A 20397-nucleotide genomic window follows, 5' to 3' on the forward strand; every position below is an offset into this window, starting at 1 on the left:
GCTTTTATTTTCGAGTTTCTCTTTTAGTTAGTTTGTTCTTTCATACTTTGAGCACGTTTTTGGTTTTAGTGTAAGGGATGTTAATCAAAATTTTTATTACGCTTCCGCATTTGACATTTTTAATACACATATTTTATTTTAAAATTCTGGAGCCGTTACACATAATGTAGAGGCATCATTATGAACAAGACACTTTTGCGATGGAAAATATGTAGGATTAAATGATTAGATTTCAGAAAAAAATTTCATGAGATTTTTAGTTGAGAAACACTCAGTAAATGATCAAAATAAGAAATTGATCAAGAATACTCATTCATCAAAATGAGTAAAAGGATTGGGTTGCTTTAGGCCTCAAATTTTGCCACTTGTTTGAAAATACTTTTGAGATATCCATAATACAATTAAGTCACCCTATTCCATCTTGTGTATCTTTTCTTTCTAATTCTTGGAACCTCTTTAAGTGATATTTATTTTTCGTTAAATTCTATAGATAATTTTTTTGGTCCTATTTATATGAATTTTTCTTTTGCCTCTTCATTTTTGTTATTTTTGTTCTTTCTCATTTTTTTTATATTTTTTAATTTTCCCTCTTTTTCTTTTTTTTTTTGTTTTCTCTTTTTTAATTCACCAAACTCCCTTGACATGAAATTCTTCAAATCATTTTAATAGATGTTGTTCTTTGTTTTTCACCTATGACTCCCGAGAAGCAAGACCAATTTTCGATATCACTCCTTTGGTTTGATTTCTTTGAATATTTTTCAAATAATGAGAGACATTTTTTATCACTCAATGAGTAATCTTATTTTTCTATGATATTTTTTTTTGTAAACTATTAAATTTAATCGGATAGGTCACCCATGATGGGATCCGACTCAGTTTAGATTAATAATAATTGATTATTAATTATTAATTAGTAGTGGTAACTGCCTGATACTTACCATAGTATATCGGATAAGTGGTTAGTTATCACTATTTAATATAATATGTTTTTTTGGAATGCAAGTACAAAAAAAGAAAAATAGCTTTCTCTCTCTTTCTCTTTCTGAAGTTCTTCTTATGTGATTTATGTGAATAATAAGGAATTTCTATTGATTTTTTCTTCAAGAGCTTGGGTATCTACAAGAGGTATTTATATTATGAATATTTTCATATAGTTCATTATTTGATAATGTGATTGTATGTATTGTTATGCACAGTCATCTTTAAAAATTAGGTTTATTTGTAGATTATATGTTAATTCCATGAATTCTTAACATTAATACGAGAGGCAGGTTGGTTAATTGCAGGTTTAATTTTATTTAAATTTATACTTTATTGAATTTTTATGTAAATTTTGTTTTTAATTTTTGTGCTAAATAATTTTGTATTTTATTATTCAAATAGGTGCACTATTCATCTTAAATAAAAGTAGAGACCAAAAGCTTTAATTTGATATTTTGGACAAAAAATGAAAGAGTAATACATTTTTTTAAAGTTGATTTTGTTTAAAGAAAAATATTTTTTTTTATTCTTCATGTTTTTCTTTTACCCATCGTATAAAGGTTGAAGATAAAGGCTTTTTTTATCTTTTTCTCTATTTTATCTTTTGACACTTTACTTACACTAAAAGTTTAAGATTTGATCCACCAATTTTTTTGTATAAGATAAGATAGGGAAAATTCTTGTTTTACCTTCAGAACAATATAATAAAAAAATTAATTAATTTTGCATGTCCAAGGATTTTAAACTAAGACTTAAAAATCTTTTAAGTAAAGTTTTAAAAATTAATCCACCATGATAATTTGATATTTAACTATCAAACAATTTTGACAGGTCTTGTTATATAAATTAGTTATTAGTTAATTAATTTATTATAATAGTCATTTTAAATACATTAATTATTAATTAATTAATTTTTTATATTTAAATAGATTAATTATTAATTGATGTATTTATTATAATAGCTACTTTATATGAATTAGTTATTAGTTAATTAACTTATAGATATAGTTTATTATTTCATTTTTATTTTTTGTATATGTTACAGAAAAATTAATTGTGAGAATGATAAGAACTCATGTGGCTATTAGGACTCCTTAATAGAGAGAAAGAGATAATTGTATGATATACGAGTTAAAAAATATTTATATGGAGGAGAGTGGAAGACAAATTGAAGTTGAACTTTTAGTAAACCATATTACTAAAATTAATGTAAAGATTGAAAAAATTGTATAGAAATGAGGTCTTTTAAAAAATAAAGAAAAGTATGATGCTCTTAAGGGAAGCTTACAAATCCCTAGTTATTGAGGCTTGCTTGAGCTTTATTAGGATGAAGAATAAGCATATAAACTCACAATTAATAAATGTATCGAGGAATATGTTAATTGGGGTGCTAGAAAGATAACTACTGCTTCAATAGAGGTGTCCACAAGAAAAAGACATTATAAAATTATTGGTGTCCCTTTACCTAAAACAAGCAAAATTTTTCTTACGGTTGACCTTAAAAATAAGTTTAGGAAATCTTTTCTTAAACATATAATTAGAATAAGATAATTATTTTATGTTGTTATTTTTTCTTTCTTTTTTTTTTATGAGCTACTTATAACTTTTTTACTTTATTCTTGTTAATGAAATATTGTTCATGTTTTTCATATTTATTTATGTATATATATGTTATGAATTTTTTATTTGGCATGTATGAATTTCCATAAAGCTAAAAGTTTTTAATAACCTTAAGTAGTACTTTACATAATTAATTATACTAATAATAATCGAATATTATAATTTTAGATGATGATTGGGAACATAACCTTTTGATTTTATGTGTAATATGAGATTATTGTTAGAATAATTAATACATGTTAAAGGTATATATATATATGTTGTTAGACATTAATTAACGTGCATACTATCTATATGTACGGAGAAATGACATCTGCATAAAAAATATTGTTGCCAAACTCAACAAATGAAAAAAATTAAATGCTACAATTATGAGATATGTAGTATAAAAATCTAATATGTGCTTGAAGTGCAAGAGGCATTGGAAGCTTTGAATGAATCCACGGATGAACTGAAAGAAAGGAACACGACCCAACATTGGAGGACCATACAACTTTTGAGACTTAGAAGAAAAGGAACTCCCTCGTTCGCATTACATTGATGAGTAGTATGGAAAATGGTATCATAAGAGAGTTCAGGAAATATGATCTAGCTAAGGACATGTGATTTGAATTAACTAAAAGGTTTAGTGGTACACCATTGACCAAACTTCGGTCACTTACTATCAAATTTGACACTTATAAGAAACACTATGATCATACAATGAAAAATGTCTAAGAAAAATGTCAAACATGATAACGGAGCTGAAAGATGTTGAGCATGTTCTTACTGATGAATAACATATCCAAGTTGTTATTCGTTCCTTACCCTAAAGTTGGGAACACTTGAAGATCCACTTAACTCATAATGAAGGCATTGGATCTCTTGAAGATTCCATGAGACACTTGGAGTTAGAAGAGGATTGAATTGAGGCTAATAAATTAAGTATTGTTATGTACATGATTGGTTCTAGCTCACAAGATATAAGGGGACATAAGTGCGAGTTCCATAATGGAACCCAATAAAAGGAAAAAAAAGGGTCCTAGAGCTAACAAGAAAAGAAAGTTTCACAAATGAGGGAAAGAAAAATGTCATTTCAAGAAGAAAAATATGACAAAGGTGAAATGCTATGATTGTGGCAACAAAGGACATTCTGCTCGTGATTGTAGTGAGTCTAAAAATGTAAAAGACTTGTTTGTACGTGTGAGTGCAATTTTTGTTTCTAATTCTGCCTTTTAAACTAAATCTCATACTTTATGGACTGTAGACTTAGCAACCACAGACCATGTAACGAATGACAAAAATACCTTCATGGAATTTTGATACATTCCACATGGAGCACGATGGATATATGTAGGGAACAATGACGTGAAGGTTAACGGCATTAGTACATGCAAGTTGGTGATGCGTGAAGGCCGAACCTTATTCCTACATGATGTGCTGTTTGCTACAAACATTTACTAGAATTTAATTTCTGTGTTGGTTTTACTTAAAATTAGTTTCAGTTTAAACTTTAAACTTCGTGGTATAAGCTTGTATTTGAGAACAAACCATTATGGATATGATTATTTTTTAGATGGTTTTATTGTTTCAGATGTTGACTATAGTTTTTGTAATGTTAACTTTTATTCATTTACATTTTTTTATAGTGTTGAAATTGATGTGAATGTTTGGCATGCTAGACTTAGCCACATTGGTCAACAACGAATGAATAAATTAACCAAAGAGGGCTTATTAGAAAATATAGAAAAAACATAATTATCTATTTGTGAGCATTGCCTAGTTGCAAAAACAACAAGAAAACCATTTAGAAAATCCATAAGAGCAAATACTCTATTACAATTAATTCACTATAACATATGTGGTCCAATAAATGTGAGGGCAAGATATAGTGCTATTTAGTTTATCACATTTATAGATAATTATATTCGATTCAGTTATGTCTATTTAATATTTCAAAAATTTGGAGCTTTAAATTGCTTTCAAAAATAATAAAAATTTAGTTGAGAATCAATTAGACAATAAAATAAAAGCTTTAAGAAGCGATAGAGGACAAAAATATTTATCTTATTAGTTCAGAGAATTCTGTAATGAAATGAGAATATAACATCAGTTAACCATTTCATTAACACCACAACATAATGGTGTTGCAGAAAGAAGAAATAAAACCTTGATTGAAATGGTTATATATATGATGATACAAACTAATTTGCTAATTACTTTTTAAAGTGATGAATTATTATCTGCTACATATATCCTTAATTGTGTACCCTTAAAATCAACTACCATCACACCATATGAGTTATTGACTAAAAGAAAACCTAACTTAAGTTTTATAAGATCTTGGGGTTGTGCCACCTATATTCATGAATCTTCCCAGAAATATAGAAAATTAGGTATAAGAAATAACAAAAGTATCTTGATAAGATTTTTCAAACAATCAAAAGGATATGTGTTCATAGGAACACAAGAAAATAATCATGTAACTGAATTTGAATCACGAGATGTGATATTCTTAAAAAATGATTTTCTTAAAAAATGGCAAGATAGGTAAAGACTTATTTTTATATGAAATTTAAGACCAAACTGTTTTCACCCCACAGATATAAATGAACCCACTATATTTGAGTTAGAGTGATATGAGATTTAATGAATCTGTTTCAATTAAAGCCTAATCACAACCAATGGTGGGCTACATATGGAAGTTAGTTATAGTGGGAGTAACTTAGAAGAATCTCAAATACATTGAACAAATAAGAAAAGTATTTATCGTCACCATTTTGAGATTGAAGGGAAATTATTCTTAGTTATTCCAGAAGATAAAAAAGAGAAAAGGAATGCAAATGAGGCTCTCAAATGCATGCAAAGGAAAAATAAATGAAAGTAATAGAAGAGGAAATGGAGTCCACGAAATCTAACCAAGTCTAGGAGTTGGACGATTTACCTAAAGGATGCAAAGCCATTGGAACATATAGGTTCTCAAATTAAGTGAAAAGCTGATGACAATGTTGAAAAATATAAAGTTCGCCTAGTCATAAAGGGTTATACACAACAAAAAAGGATAGATTATGAAGAAACTTTTTCACCTGTTGTTAGATTTAACTCAATCTGACTAATTTTACCTATAGTACCATATATAGATCTTGAAATACATCAAATGGATGTAAAGACTACTTTTCTCATTGAATAATTAGAAGAAGAGATCTACATAGAACAACCAGTAGGTTTCATTGAAAAATGCCAAGATCATAAAGTGCGTCAACTTTTAAAGTCAATATATGGTTTGTAAACAGTCTTTAAGATAATGGTATATTTGATTTTATAATGTGATGATGTCGCATAACTTTAATATGATTGATATATATATATTAAAAGATCTAAAGATAAATTTATTATCTGATCATTGTATGTGGATGACATACTTATAGCTGGAAATGATAAGGGTTATGTAAAAAAAAGTTAAAAATTTGTTGTCATCTCATTTTAAGATGAAAGATATGGGTGAGGCTGCATATATATTTGGAGTTGAGATTTTAAAAGATCATTTAAAGAATTTGTTATCTCTTTCACAAGAGCCATATATTAAAAGATTCTAGAACAATTTCATATACAAGATTCTAAACCCATTGATATCCCTATAATAAAAGGTGAAGCTTTAAGCTAAATGTTGTGTCCTAAAATACCACAAGAAAAGGGATAAATGAGCAAAGTTCCTTATTTAAGTGTAAGTAAAAGTCTTATGTATACTATGATATGCACGAGGCCTGATATAAGTCATGCAGTTGGAATGGCAAGTAAATATCAATCCAACTGGTTAAATGCATTGAAAAGAGGTGAAAAAAATCCAAATTATCTTGAAGGCACAACTAATTACTCATTTATTATCAAGGGGTAGATTTACACTTTATACAGATGCTGATTGGGGAGGAGATTTAGATGAGAGAAAATTTACCTCTGGATTTACTTTCTTACTAAATGGTGGTGCCATATGATGGAGTAGTAAGAAATAATCATGTGTAGCCCTTTTCCACAATTGAGGTTGACTTTGTAGCTTTTTCAGTTGTAGTGCAAGAAAATGTTTGGTTAAAAAGGTTTATAGACCATTTAGGAGTCAACGATATTACTAGTAAACTCGTAATTATGAACTGTGATAGTGAAACAACAATAACATATATCAAAGATCCCAAATTTCATGAAAAAAAACGAAGCTCCATTTCAAATTGCGTAGCCTTTGCATTAGTTTTATCAATGTTACATACGAAGTAAAAGGCCTGTTCAGGAATACTGATGTGAGCATAGACATGAATCAAGTTAGCAGAAAGGATATCTCAATACCAGATGGGCCCATTACAATGGGGAGAGCTAAAAGATTATTACAAGTTTTTCAACTTTTTATCCAAGCGTGGATCAATGAAGAAGATGAGTTTGGACCCATTAAAGAAGCCCAAGGAAAGAAGACAACAAGACCAATAACACAAGAGCATAATAGTGTATATATTATTCACCCCAAGTGTAAGAGAAAAATAAGTAAGAAAAGGAAAAAATTATACAAGATATGAAAAATAAAAATTATCATGGGATTTTATTTCTTAATCATGTGGGAAATCTTTACAATTAAATATCCCAAGAGGAAAATTTGCTCATAAATTACAAGCTATCTTGAGAAAGAAAAAAACTCTTTAAATGCCAAATCTAGCACAAAAAAAAAAGAGAAATAAGAAAATATCTTGATCGAATTTCTTTCTCTAAATCAGCTACAATTAATTAAGATATTTTTTATTCAAAAAGTTTTCCTCATAGGAAAATCATATCTAATCATATTTTAGTTATATTCTTCTTAATTTTTGTTAGTTTTTCATTCTAATTTATATTTAATTTTTTATGTAATTTCTACCATTAATTAAAATATTTTTTTCTTTATCATTCACATGGTCTATACTATAAATAGCTTTTCAATTTAGAGTTGTAATTAATTCAGAATTTTTTGCTTATTAATAAAATTCAGGTATACTTGTTTTAAACTTCCAAGTTTGCAAGAGTGAGTGAGTGGGTTTTCGACTAATTTGTTGTGCTAGGAATTGGGATCACTTATTGAGGTAAGTCTCAAAGTATCTTTTCACTTCTAGTTTTTTATTTTTTACCTAATTACCTTAATTTTCACTCCCCTGTTGAGTGCAAGTCAAGTAGAGAGGATTTACTTAGGGTTTTGAGTTTACAATTACTGATGTACATGCAGGATTTTGGATTTTGTTGTTGATCCCGGGTTCCCATTAAAGACCATCTAATTCTCCAGAAATGATCAATTTAAACCCTTTAATTATTTCTATTAAACCAACGCATTTTCCTGGAGAACTGGTAAATATCTTTACTACAAAAAAGAATTGTGATAAGAAACACTCAAATTTTTTCGCTCTTGCTACGGTTAAGCGATCCTCTTCGAATAATTCGTCTAACCCAAGGATAACTATAATGTCCTGAAGTTCTTTATAACGTTTAGCTCTTTGGGCAATTTCATAATATTCCTCACTAATGATCCGAGGTTGGAGGATAGTTGACGTTGAGTCCAAATGATCTACCACCGGGTAGATACCTTTTGGAGCTAATTCTTTTGATAGTACAATAGTAATATTTAAATGTGCAAATATTGTTTAGATATTAAATACAATTTCATGAAGGACATGGTTTCACGAAAAGAAGAGAACATGAAGTACATATATACACACAATATAGCAGTAGATCCATTTACAAAGCCTATATCAAGAGATGCATATTATAGGCATGTTAAATTATTAGGTTTGTGTAAGTGTTAAATTTACTTATATATTATATATTTTCCAACCATATTCACTAGTTATGTTATCAATGAAAGACTTTATTTTTCTTTCTTATTGGCCTTATTTACATTTGTTATAGAGCATACATATACAAAAACACGTGTACACGTCTTGTACATCTATACATTTAGAGAAAGTGTGTCGGACATATATAAGATTGGTCTTCTCACATAGGAAATCACCTTCATTATTTAAAATGACAAAGATGAGACAAACTTAAGCTAATTATCTAGGTGGTAATTGAGAGTCAGCTTAAATATTAATAATTGTCATCATTCATCAGGGTAAGGAATTAAGTCATAATAAAATTGTTAAATTTATGACACTAAGTGAATAATTTAATAATTATCACTTTATCTGTCTTATTATCATATTAGAGTTCTGAAGAGTTAAAAAGGTATGTAACTGAACTCAAGTTAGATGTTAAGTATATTTGACTACAATGTGTACGATATTTATAAGAAATAAAAAATATCCACTTCACGGGAAATGAGAGAATACTATAGTATGTGATTCATACCACATGTGCAAATAATTTGACGAAAGCATAATAAAAGTGAGATTTCAACTTTAATATTGTGTTAAACCTTGAGATTTGAAGATAATATCATCTAATACCCTAATGACTCTAATATATTTCTTAAACTTTTTAGTTAAGTCTCACTATCTTATGACATAAACAAAAAGATCATGAATAATTCGATCCAATAGAACGCTTTTGGAAAAACAAATTAAATAAAAGGTGAGAGAATTAAAATAAGAGGAAGATAACAATTTAAAGAAAATATCACATCATTGATGTACATTCATTGGTCGCCAAATTATGTTTATATATGAAAAAACATAATTATGAATGTACTCGATTTATTAGTTAAATAAGATTGATAAAGATATAAATGTGATATATGATTTAGGGTATAACAGACAATTACATACTTCAAGGTTCACTATTCGAGAGCTATATACTCCTAACAGATATATAGGTAAAGTGGTCTCAAAGTATGTATGGTCACACAACCTATTTATGTATGAGTCTTGTAAAATTGAAGAGAGAGGTGGGCCCATTGCGTGTGAGTGAGAGATGTTGAATTTAATCGAGTGGGTTACCCATGATGAGACTCGATCCCATTTGGATTAGTAATTATTAATCCAAACGGGATCGGGTCTCATCATGGGTGACCTACCTGATTAAATTTAACAGTTTACAAAAAAAAAAGGATAATAGAAAAATAAAATTACTCATTGAGTGATAAAGAAATGTCTATCATGGAATTAATTTGAACACTAAAAACCCTTAGTTGTGTTATAATTTATCAAATTTGGTTTTTACTGATGACTCAGTTGACTCCCAAAGTCTTCAAAAATGCATAACATATAAGAAAACAAGGATATTTATGATAAAAGGCGATAAAGGGGGAGGATATTATGAAAAAAAAAAATTATTGTGGAAACATGATTACTCAATTGATTTTATAAATGTGATCATAAGCCGAAGGGACTAGTGGTGACTCGAGTTAACAACAAAAAATTAAAGAAAATTCAAAACACATAAATTTAAGGAAAGATTCTACTTTCAGTTTCAATGATCCAATGGTGTAGTAAATAATTAAAATAATTTCATAGAATAAAAATCACTCATGATCTAATTATTCAAAAATCATCATCAAGTGAATTTGTATCAATATTAGGTAGGTCCTTGGAAATAACACCATTCACTAATGATTGTCCACAAAGCAAGTCGAAGGCAAACTTTCAGTAAGCATTGGGTTATCTCATCATTAACATATTTAAGAAACTCAATTATAGGTAATAGGGGTTGACTTGATCGTTGGCATTTAAAGCTTTAGATTACAGGATTACGTAAAAGGTATATTGTTAAAATTGATTATGAAGAGATTGTTTAGGCCTTGAAATGTATATCAGGTCAGGTTAGACTGTGATTTCATCACCCTCAACATTCCTCTTCTTTTTTCCTATTTGAACATGCCATTTTTAATCTAATTCACTTAATCTCTTCCAATAACTCGAGCAAGTTTTTGAGGAATAACCAATGATTGTTGAAAATAAAGTTGTTTTTACTTTTGATTAACAAAAACTTTATTTTTGATTTTGATTTAGAAGCCCGCTTATGGTAGTATGAAGTTCTTCCTCTCCATCTTCTAGAAAATTCGTCAACCCCAATTTGCTTGTAATATCAACAATCAATAGACTTAGTGCAGAAAACTTGGCACAACTATACTTTAATTTATTTTTGAACTTGTTGAAAAGTGTTCGATAAATCAAGAAAAACTTCAGTTTTTATGGACTATTGGATTATTAGATTGATTTACGGGGATATTGATTTATGAGTCGGCATGAGAAAAGTTGCATGATTTAGAAGTTGGTATTTGACGAATAATTATTTAAGCAAGGGTTGTGATTGAAAAATTTCCTTGATCATAATGGAGTTGAGCGATGAACATTTCCAATCTTTGGTTGATCCACAACTATAAAAACAAGTTAATCATGAATCTAAAGTTACTCTAAGTAGTACAAATTGGCTTGTGATAAATAGTCATTTAGAGAATAACCATGAATATTTAATACAAGATTTAGCTTCTTAGATCAAATAACTTTGTTCAAATTTTCTCTCACTTTCATTTAAGATTGAAGCAAAATGAGACTTACCAGATAAATGAAATTTTTTCTTCTTTTCAAATTTCTTTTACCCTCCTAAAAAATGTGAAATAAAAAACAAAATGATTTTAGTATTTTTCTTGAATCAATGAAATTAATATATTGAAAGCCACTTTAAATGTTGAATAAATTTTGACTTGTAAAAAGTAAATAAGATTTAGAGTGATCAAAACAACTTTGTGGAGTGATGGTTAGTAATGAGAACTAACCTTTTTCTAAAGATGCTATAAAAAAACTTAATTTATAGTAATAATATCACACCAACGTCTTATTATATATTATGATTATTAAAATATGACGATATCTACATTAATGTCTATAAGAAAGGGATCGAAATATGTTAAATTAGTGCTTATTCTTACTCTCAAACTTGTTAGAATTTCCAAAAAAAGTATATATATATTGAGCATTTATATCCCTGAACATATATTACTTGCTATCACCGGCCCAAAATCCATGAAAGGCAAGAGGAAAATTTAAGTTCTTTGGGACTTCAAGCCTTGCCACAAGCGCATCACTTTCTCCTATCCTCTTAGAATCAAGAATAACAAGATAACACCTTTGTATTGAAACTGCATACTGCAAATCAAGAAATATGAATCATGCAACGGACTCTCGGCTTTGGAAGGTGAAAAAACAAAGAAGAGAAAAAAAAAAGAAGCCTATGAATATAGATGAGCAAGTTGATGAAGGTTTAAAGCGAATAATACAAGTTTATTGAAGTTCTAACCTCAACCAGTAAAAGGTATCCATCGTCTTCTTCACTGCCACTGGGGACAAACGTAGGCTCACCAATATATCTTCTAGCACCAGTGGACCATGTGCGAGCGTAACCCATTGAGACATTTTGCTTGACCAGCATATCAAATGGAAAATGAGGCAGCATTTGGCGAGACCCAGAAGAAGTAGCTGCATAAATGTATGTGTTTTTCTTGCCAGAAAACTTTGGGTTAATTACAGGAAAATCTGATGGTTTAGTCCAACCATTTAGAGGTTCTAGACAACATCTTTGGCAGTTTCCATCTTCATCCAGCTTTATATATAACTACATTTATTAATTATATAAACATCATTAGCAGAACTAAAATCCAGTGAGAGATATAATTAAATTTTTCGATTACCTTCACAAGGTGGGGTAGCAAACCATTTTCACCTTCTTTTAAGTTCATAATTGAAGGGTCTAATTTACCACTTTGCCAATTATATCCTGTTGAATATTAGCATAAGATATATATGTGAAAAAGTCAATAAGAAAAAGTAAAGAGAAGAGATTGCCATTTACCAAACATTTTCTGGAAATTGAACCAGTGGTAAGAGCAAGCAACGGCAAATATCTGGATCTCTAAATCACCATTAACAGTGTCGTTTTGCTCAAATGCATTGGCAAAATGTAAGAGCCATAACTGTGAAGGAGCCTGGATAGGCACTCTCCAATCTCTACCTCCATTAACAGATCGGTTGGGAAATCGAGGAAGCAAGTAAATGGGAGAAGTGGGTTTGCTGGGATTTAGGGACAAGGCTGATATCATTGGAGATAACCCACATAAAGCTTTCATTGATCCTGTACTAATTCATCAGTCATTAACAAAATAAATATCTATAAATGAAAATGTTCAATATTAATATATATGTACCAGTGAGATCAAGCTTGACGCGATTGGCGAATAGTATATAATACGTATCAGTAAAGGCCCAATCATGGATCATTAAATGATCAGGAATGCTGAACTCTTGCCTCTGCAACAACTTGAAATCTGAGTCGTATTCTGTCCAAAATATACATATTTACACATTAATTACACTGAATTTTCATTACTTTGATTAATTTTATGCATATTAATTTACCATAAAATGTAAAATTGCTGCATGGGAGTAGCATATCCTCTGCATTGCAAGACATTGTAAGAAGTCTACTTCTTCCAGCATCGATTTTGTAATGAGATAATAATCGCTTTGGTGGCATCTTAAACACACCTGCTCAAAACCCACAATTATTATTTATACTCAAAACACTTGCACATACATACATAATAATCCCCATTTATATACACTTCAAAAAATTAAAAAGAATTACTATTTATATCTTATTGTTTGCATACCATAAAGAATGGGTTTTAATAAGCTGGCAGCTACATCCCATACATGATCATTTCGCCCATGCTTCCGGCTATCCAAAAGCGAATCACAGCCGTCCATCACATCAAATCTATGGAGAGTATCCAACGTCCCAGATTCCATCTCGTATGGATCTCCACCTTCCCAGAAGCACAATAACCGGCCACCCCACCCCAACACGCTGGTATTCGCTACGTTTTTCATTACCTTTGTATTACCAAACCTCTTGCCACCTTTAAGCACCGAGAACGGCCCACGATGGGTAAACCGCCACGTGTCCGTTACGGGATCATGCTCCTCCACCTGCGCCTCGGTTTTCACGTACTTGGCCATGAACTTAACCTCTTTCGTAAGGCCGTTAAAACCGAAGGCTCTGAGGTAACCATGACCATCTAGAGGGTGCACCGTCGAGCCATAATCATCGGTGAAAAGCCCCGGACCAGCAAGGTAATACGTGCCGGAGGGGAAGCCGGATGGAACTGCACCGTCAACCACTCGGAGGGTCACTGGCTTTTCCGTCTCCGACCGTTGAGATACGAACAAGAATTGGTAGTCCCAGAAGGCTGCGACAGAGTCATCCACATTCGAGGTTGTAAGGTGGCTCGATGATGGCACATGGTTCGGTTGGGTGGGTATGGACATGGCTCGAACTCGAAGTGGCTGAGCTGGCTGACCGAAGTTCACTAATGAAGTGTTGAATAATTTTGGGGGGATAAGATTATAGCAGCTGCAGGCTTTCATTTTTTGAAGAAGACAATGGTGAAATTTCCTCGTGTTTGAAGTGTGGAGATTGCAGGGAGAGCCAGTTTTGTGTTTTTGAAGAAGGTGACATGGTTGTGGTTTGACGTATATGCCCAGGAATGTGGGTAAAATTACGGATTTGCCAATCCCTTAGGGTATAATCATGGAAGACATTTATGGCAGACATAATGCTTAGGCTTATTATTTGTTTTTCTTAAAAAGGAAAATCAATTGCAAAAAGAGTATTATATTAAATTTAAAAAATAAAATATCATACATTAAAGTTATGCATATATATATAATGTTGCACTGAAAACATTAGAAATTAAGAATTAAATTAATACATAAATAATCAGCTATTTCTTAATCATGATTGTTACTTTTATTCATCCTTATAATGATGTTAATTCAAATTAGATTTTTTTTTAAAAAAGAAAAATTAATTTAAAAAATAATATTATATTAAATTAAAAAAATAAAATATCAAATATTTATTAAAGTTATACATATATATAAACCTAATTTGAATTATGAAGAACTATGACACAATTAAATTGGAACGAACAAAATGTTGAATTAAATTGTACCAATCTATACTGGAAATCATTATTTATTTTTATACTTACTATTTTATTTTTTAATTATTTCTTTAATTAAGAGAAAAAAATAATAATAAAATAACTAATATAAAAAGGAATTTCAAGTCTTTTGTTAATCAAGCTAACACCCAAATTTGAACTGAGAAAAAAGGATTTGCAGCCCCCGAGCAGCAATGTTGTATGAAGAACATTAGAAATTAAGAATTAAATCAATACATAAATAATCAACTATTCCTTAATCATGGTTATTACTTATATTCATCTTTATAATAATGTTAATTCAAATTAGATTTTTTTTATTGCATATATAGTTTTTAGAAAATTGATTATGTTGGTTTTTGAAAAGTTGATTATATTATTATTTATATCTAAATTTTATCTAATTATTTAAAATTAATACATAAATAGTTGACATGCTAAAATTTTCAAGGACCACTAATGTCAAATCCCAATAACTTGTACGTGAAATTTCGTAGTCAAATGTGAGAATCTATACACATACATAATACATATATATATATATATATACATATATGCACATATACATGCAAATTTAGTAATGGGAATTTTCTCTATTGTTATGATATTAACATAGATGAGCAAAAACAAACAGAACGAGGTAAACAGCGAAAGTGGCAGGTTGGTGATTTTGCATGTGGTGCACTAATTATAATTAAAATAGTAATAAATTAATGCGAATTAATATAAAAATAGGCCACTAAGAAACAATGATTCGCAATTTGATACCGAGAAGTATCGTTGGCGAGATTCTGTCCGGAGCAATGACAAAAAGTTGGCCAACATATACATCTGTCCGTATTTAAAGGAATATTATGACGTCGCCCTTATTTATTTATTTATACTAAAAAAGACAACAAAAATCTCTTACACAATATAACTAATTAAGTGCGTCACTAAAATTTAAATAAAGGTAGAGATTGGGATTTCAATGGTATGAATAAATTTAACGGAGCTCTCCAACAGATGGTCTTACAGATGTGTCATCAGTAAGCAATGCAATCTTCACGCACTTTGGATATGACTTTTGCTTATTTCTCCTCCTAAATCTCCATAACTTTGAGTACTGTTGTTGATTTATGGAAACCAAAAAATATATATATTTAAAATACTTCTAAAGAAATTTTAATTATAACATCCGCACACAGAGAGTTAATTAACTTTTAGAAAAACACAACGATTTATAAATTCAAAAAAAATGTTAAAAATTAAATTAAATGCGAAAATTATAAATTATGGGTTTAGGGAACCCAAACGAAGGAAAATTAAAAATTTAAAGTATTCTATAATTAAAATAAATAAAATACTAAAAAATAAGGTCAACCTATAATTTCTAAAAGTTTTGACACCTCAGCAAGTGAGTATCAAAGCTGGCCAATTGGGTGAAGTCATTTCGATAACATGAATTGCTTAGGTGGGCACGAATGAACAACTGAGATCTATTTGATATGATGGTAAGAAAATGTGGAGGGATGAATGACTATGATTACACTGTGTATCTAGATGTCGATCGAACGACCCAGATGAAGAGGTGTGATGAATGACCCAGATCTTTTGGAAAGAAGATTGGACGGTTGTGGAGAATGGTATAAATGTTTAACCCTGATCAACCTTAGGAGAGAGGAATCGATTTCGTGTAGAAGATAAAGAGGGAAGGGAGTGGCAGTCGGATGAGGCACACCATCGAAGGAAGCTCGACTGAGTGGAAAGGACACGTGTATGTGGACTCATAATGGTTGCTAAGTAAAATGAGGGAGACCAAGGGAGATTGAGGGAGATATGTGAGTGCGAAGAAAGAGGATGCGCTGAAAGAAGGCCACCACCGTGAAACTAGAAGATCGTATAACGCGTAGTAGGAGAGAGATAAAGAGAGGCACACGATAGAGAAGAAGAAGAAGGCCACGACTGTAACACCTCAGTTATCATTGTGCTAAATTGATTCGAAAACTCTATTTATTCGGTCCTTTAGGTGCCTTAAATTTAAAATAATTTACATTGTTCTTGAGATCTGTAATTTTAATATATTTATAACTTTAATTTTTTATTTATTTTATTATTATTTTATTTTAAATTATTTTATTTTATTTCAAAAGAAATTTAGAAAAAAATCAGAAAACAACAAAACAGGAGAAAACCTACCCATGGAAAAATCCAGCGAGAAAACGATTGCCTGGACGGGTGCGAGCACTGTGAGCGCACACATGCGTCCACAGTTGCTGCGGGGTGTGCGCACAGCGTGCACGTCCCATTCGCACGCTAGCATGCATGGGACGTGCATACAGTGCACACGTTTCCTCCCTACGTACGCATACACAGGACGTGTGCACAGCGCGCACGCTGCATCCACGAGCATGGCGTGGGGTCAAGACATGTGTGTGCGTCCTGTCGTGTGCAGGCGGGCCGTCCGCGCGTCACTTCATGCATAGACTGGCGCCACACATTGTGCGCGCACCGTCCATGCAGCAAGCCTGTGCGGACAGGCCTTGTGCGCTTGGGGGCTATGCGCGCAGCGCTCAGTGCGTCAAGGACCTGCGCATGCGGTAGCAGACTTGTGCGCTTGTAGGCTAGCCTGCAGCGCATCGACCGGGCTCTACCACCTCGGGCAGTGCTCCACTACAGCCTTGGGTAGCGCACTACCGCTGCTGGTGGAGGAAAATTTTCCTTGTTTGCTCTTCTTTCTCTTTGCCTTCCTCTCCACCGGTCGATAACATCTTTCTCTCTCTTTCTCTCTCTCTCTTAGGGTTTCTTCTCTTTTTTGTGTAGAAACTGTGCCTTTTATATGGTAGTTGAAATTAAATTGTAGCTGTCCATTACGGAATGAGATCTGGACCGTTGATCTTTTATTTTCTTTTAAGATTTCCAAGCTTTTTCCCATTTTTTTTCTTGGGATGTTACACTTATTAGGATTTAGGGCTTAGGGCGGGCATAGAGATTAGGACTTAGGGCTTAGGGCTTAGAGCTTAAGACTTAGTGTTTCTTAGGGTTTAAGGCTTAGGGTTCGTAGTTTAAGGCTTAGGGCATAAGGTTATGGCTTACTAGGGTTTAGGGATTAGGATTTAGAGTTTAGAACTTAGAACTTAGGGCTTATTAGGACTTAGGGCTAATGACTTATTAGGGTTTAAGACTTAGGGCTTATTAGGGTTTAGGTTTTAGAGTTTAGGACTTAGGGCTTAGGGCTTATTAGGACTTAGGGCTTATGGCTCATTTGGGCTTAAGGCTTAGAGCTTACGATTTAGGGCTTATGACTTAGTGCTTAGGGTTTAAGGCTTAGGATTTAGAAGTTAGTGCTTAGGGCTTATTAGGGCTTAAGATTTAGTGCTTAGGTCTTAGGGTTTGGGGCTTACGACTTAGAGCTTATTAGAGCTTATAGTTTAGTACTTATTAAGGCTTAGGGCTTAGGGCTTAGGGCTTGGTGCTTAGAGTTTAAGTTTAGGGTTTAGAACTTAGGGCTTAGGACTTATCAAGGCTTAGGGATTAGGTCTTAAGGCTTGGTAAAGCTTTGGGCTTATTAGGGCTTAGGGATTATTAGGGCTTAGTGCTTTTTAGGTGTTAGGGCTTAAGGCTTATTAGGTTGACAGCTTATAGCTCAAGGTTTAAGGCTTTGGGATTAGGGTTTAGTACATAGACTTAGTGTCACGACCACCCTGCTCTTATAGGGTGTATTCGGAGCATAGTACACTTTATACTTAATTAAATAAAACATAACGAAACTTTATTAATACAAAAGTGCAGAAGCATTACATCCCTTGATATATGTATATCAGATACATACAAAAATATTCTTTCTTACATTACGAAGCAAAAATACAAAATAGTAACTTGAGTTCTTATAGAGCCTAATTTGCAAAAGACTTTTATGCTATTACCGCTTACTCCTCAGCGGTCTTTGTAGGATCTGAAAATGATGAAGGAGTGAGGTACACTATCCCAATAAGCAGATATCATGATACACAACATAATACATGTAATATATATAGCTTTCTCATATAAAAAAACATATATCTTATATATTTGTAAATAATAGATAACTGAATTAGAAAACAGATAACTAAACCATCACATTCACTTGGCTACATTGTACAATGAGCTATGCTACATCACCATTATGGAGGGTCATTCACATCTTCTTACTACCATGTATGCATAGGCGCATACTTAACACTTAACACATCCCCGTGCACACGAAAATGAAACGGTTATGCATGGGCACACAGAAGCTAGCATCATGCAGGTACTTTTGGGATGACTTACCTCGATAACAATCAATGCACACTTATTAAAATCATTTTCCAAAACATATGGACAAAATGACACTTAAAATACAATAACACTTTCATAAAATACTTGCACTTTATATATGAAAGTACGTATAAAACACCAATGAAAACACTTGAAAATGATGTATGCTATGCGATCACAATATCCACTTACCTTGGGTCCCATGCAAACCTTGATTTAGTTAGAGTCTCCTCTTACACAAGCTCTAGTCATTCTACTCAATCTGGTAGAGTTTTCCCCTTATAAAATCTTAATTTCCTATTTTCAAACAGATAGAGTCTCCCCTTAGTTTATCTCAATTTTCTACTAAAATTTTAGCAGAGTCTCCCGTTAGGAATATTGATAATTTTTAATCCAAAAATACCTTTTCATATGAAAATTATATTTCTAAGAAAAAGAGGTTGAAACGAGCTTACCTTGTATCACGTGCAACCTTAATTCTAGCTGAGTTCCAGCTTAATTTAGAGTATTTTTCTCCCAAAAATTTGACAGAGTTTCAGGATGTTTTTAAGTTATTTCTAACCTCAAAAATATCCTTTACAACATCTAGTAATTAACCTCAAAATTTCAAGAGAAATAAAATATAATTGATGGAGAAAACTTACCTTAAGCTTGCGAGTTCCCTTGTGCTGGTTATGAGCTTTCTCCCTCTTCTTATCTCTTTTCTTTTAGTTTTTTTCTTCCTTTTTCCTTCTTCTCCCTTCTTTTCATAGTTTGAACAGAGTTTCCTCAAGGAAAAACTCTTAAATTCCCTTAAATTCCCTCACTTTTCTTGGGTAGGCACCATTTTTCTCTCTTTTTCTTATATTCTCTCTCTTTTTTCTCTCTCTAACTTTGCTCTCCTCCATTGTAGGATGCATTTTCCATCTCCCCACTCCTATTTATACGGAAGGGAAGCCCAAAGGTCGGCAAAGAGGGATTTATATGGCAAATGGTGAGGTTGCAACCTCAATTCCTCAAGCTTTTATCCTTTTTTCTCTCTTTTCCCTCTTCCTTCATGCTTACGTAATTCTAGAGTATTCCATCCTTATCCAGACACCACACACATCCTTATCCTCTTTTCAGGAGCTTTCATATCAGATTTGGGCTCTATTCAAGTTGTTTTGGACCACCTTAGGCCCACCTAAACTCATAAGGGCCAAAACTACACTCTATGCACATGCCTTCACTTCAAATGGCCATAACTCCCTTAATCCTCATGAGTTTTTAGCCCATTTACCTTCACTTGTTCTTCGTGCTTTCAGCTATTTACTGACCAAATTTAGGCTCAACAACAGTCCAAACCATAAGCAAAGTCAGGCCCATGCCCATAACCTTATTTCAAAACACTATAACTTGCTCAATTCTTAATATTTTTGGGAAAGCTTGTACTTCACGTGTTTCTCTAGCAGGCAACTATTATTGATTTTGGTTTGGGCTTCATTTGAGTCCATTTGTTCCACTTATGGCCCAATCAATCCCAAAAGGTCAAAATTGTCTTCCATGTGCATGCCTCTCGGGTTTGGCCTCATTTCTCCCCAATATTCTTCTATGAACATTTTTTTTTCACACGCTTC

The 20397-nt window shown here is 31.9% G+C and overlaps 1 protein-coding gene across 1 annotated transcript; it reads right to left on the reverse strand.

The window, feature by feature from the left end:
- Positions 1–11419: 11419 nt before the first annotated feature.
- CCD7 (carotenoid cleavage dioxygenase 7) lies at positions 11420–14077 on the reverse strand. Its single transcript, XM_022047613.2, has 7 exons — positions 13190–14077; positions 12936–13064; positions 12725–12856; positions 12373–12651; positions 12212–12297; positions 11821–12135; positions 11420–11669 (listed from the first exon to the last, which is right to left on the reverse strand). The coding sequence occupies exons 1-7, from the start codon at positions 13944–13946 to the stop codon at positions 11520–11522; spliced, it is 1848 nt and encodes a 615-aa protein (XP_021903305.2). The 5' UTR covers positions 13947–14077; the 3' UTR covers positions 11420–11519.
- Between the last annotated feature and the right edge of the window lie 6320 nt (positions 14078–20397).

The sequence above is a fragment of the Carica papaya genome, chromosome 5, assembly GCF_054855325.1.
Source record: "Carica papaya isolate Zhongbai chromosome 5, ASM5485532v1, whole genome shotgun sequence".
Lineage (NCBI taxonomy): Eukaryota > Viridiplantae > Streptophyta > Magnoliopsida > Brassicales > Caricaceae > Carica > Carica papaya.

What these genes read in the sequence shown, in the direction of transcription:
- CCD7 (XM_022047613.2), bottom strand. Translation starts at nt 13,946, where the DNA reads ATGAAAGCCTGCAGCTGCTATAATCTTATCCCCCCAAAATTATTCAAC. An exon ending in ATTAAAACCCATTCTTTATG is followed by an intron (nt 13,065 to 13,189) that starts GTATGCAAACAA and finishes GGTTTTGAGCAG; the next exon opens with GTGTGTTTAAGATGCCACCA. An exon ending in CAGCAATTTTACATTTTATG is followed by an intron (nt 12,857 to 12,935) that starts GTAAATTAATAT and finishes TATTTTGGACAG; the next exon opens with AATACGACTCAGATTTCAAG.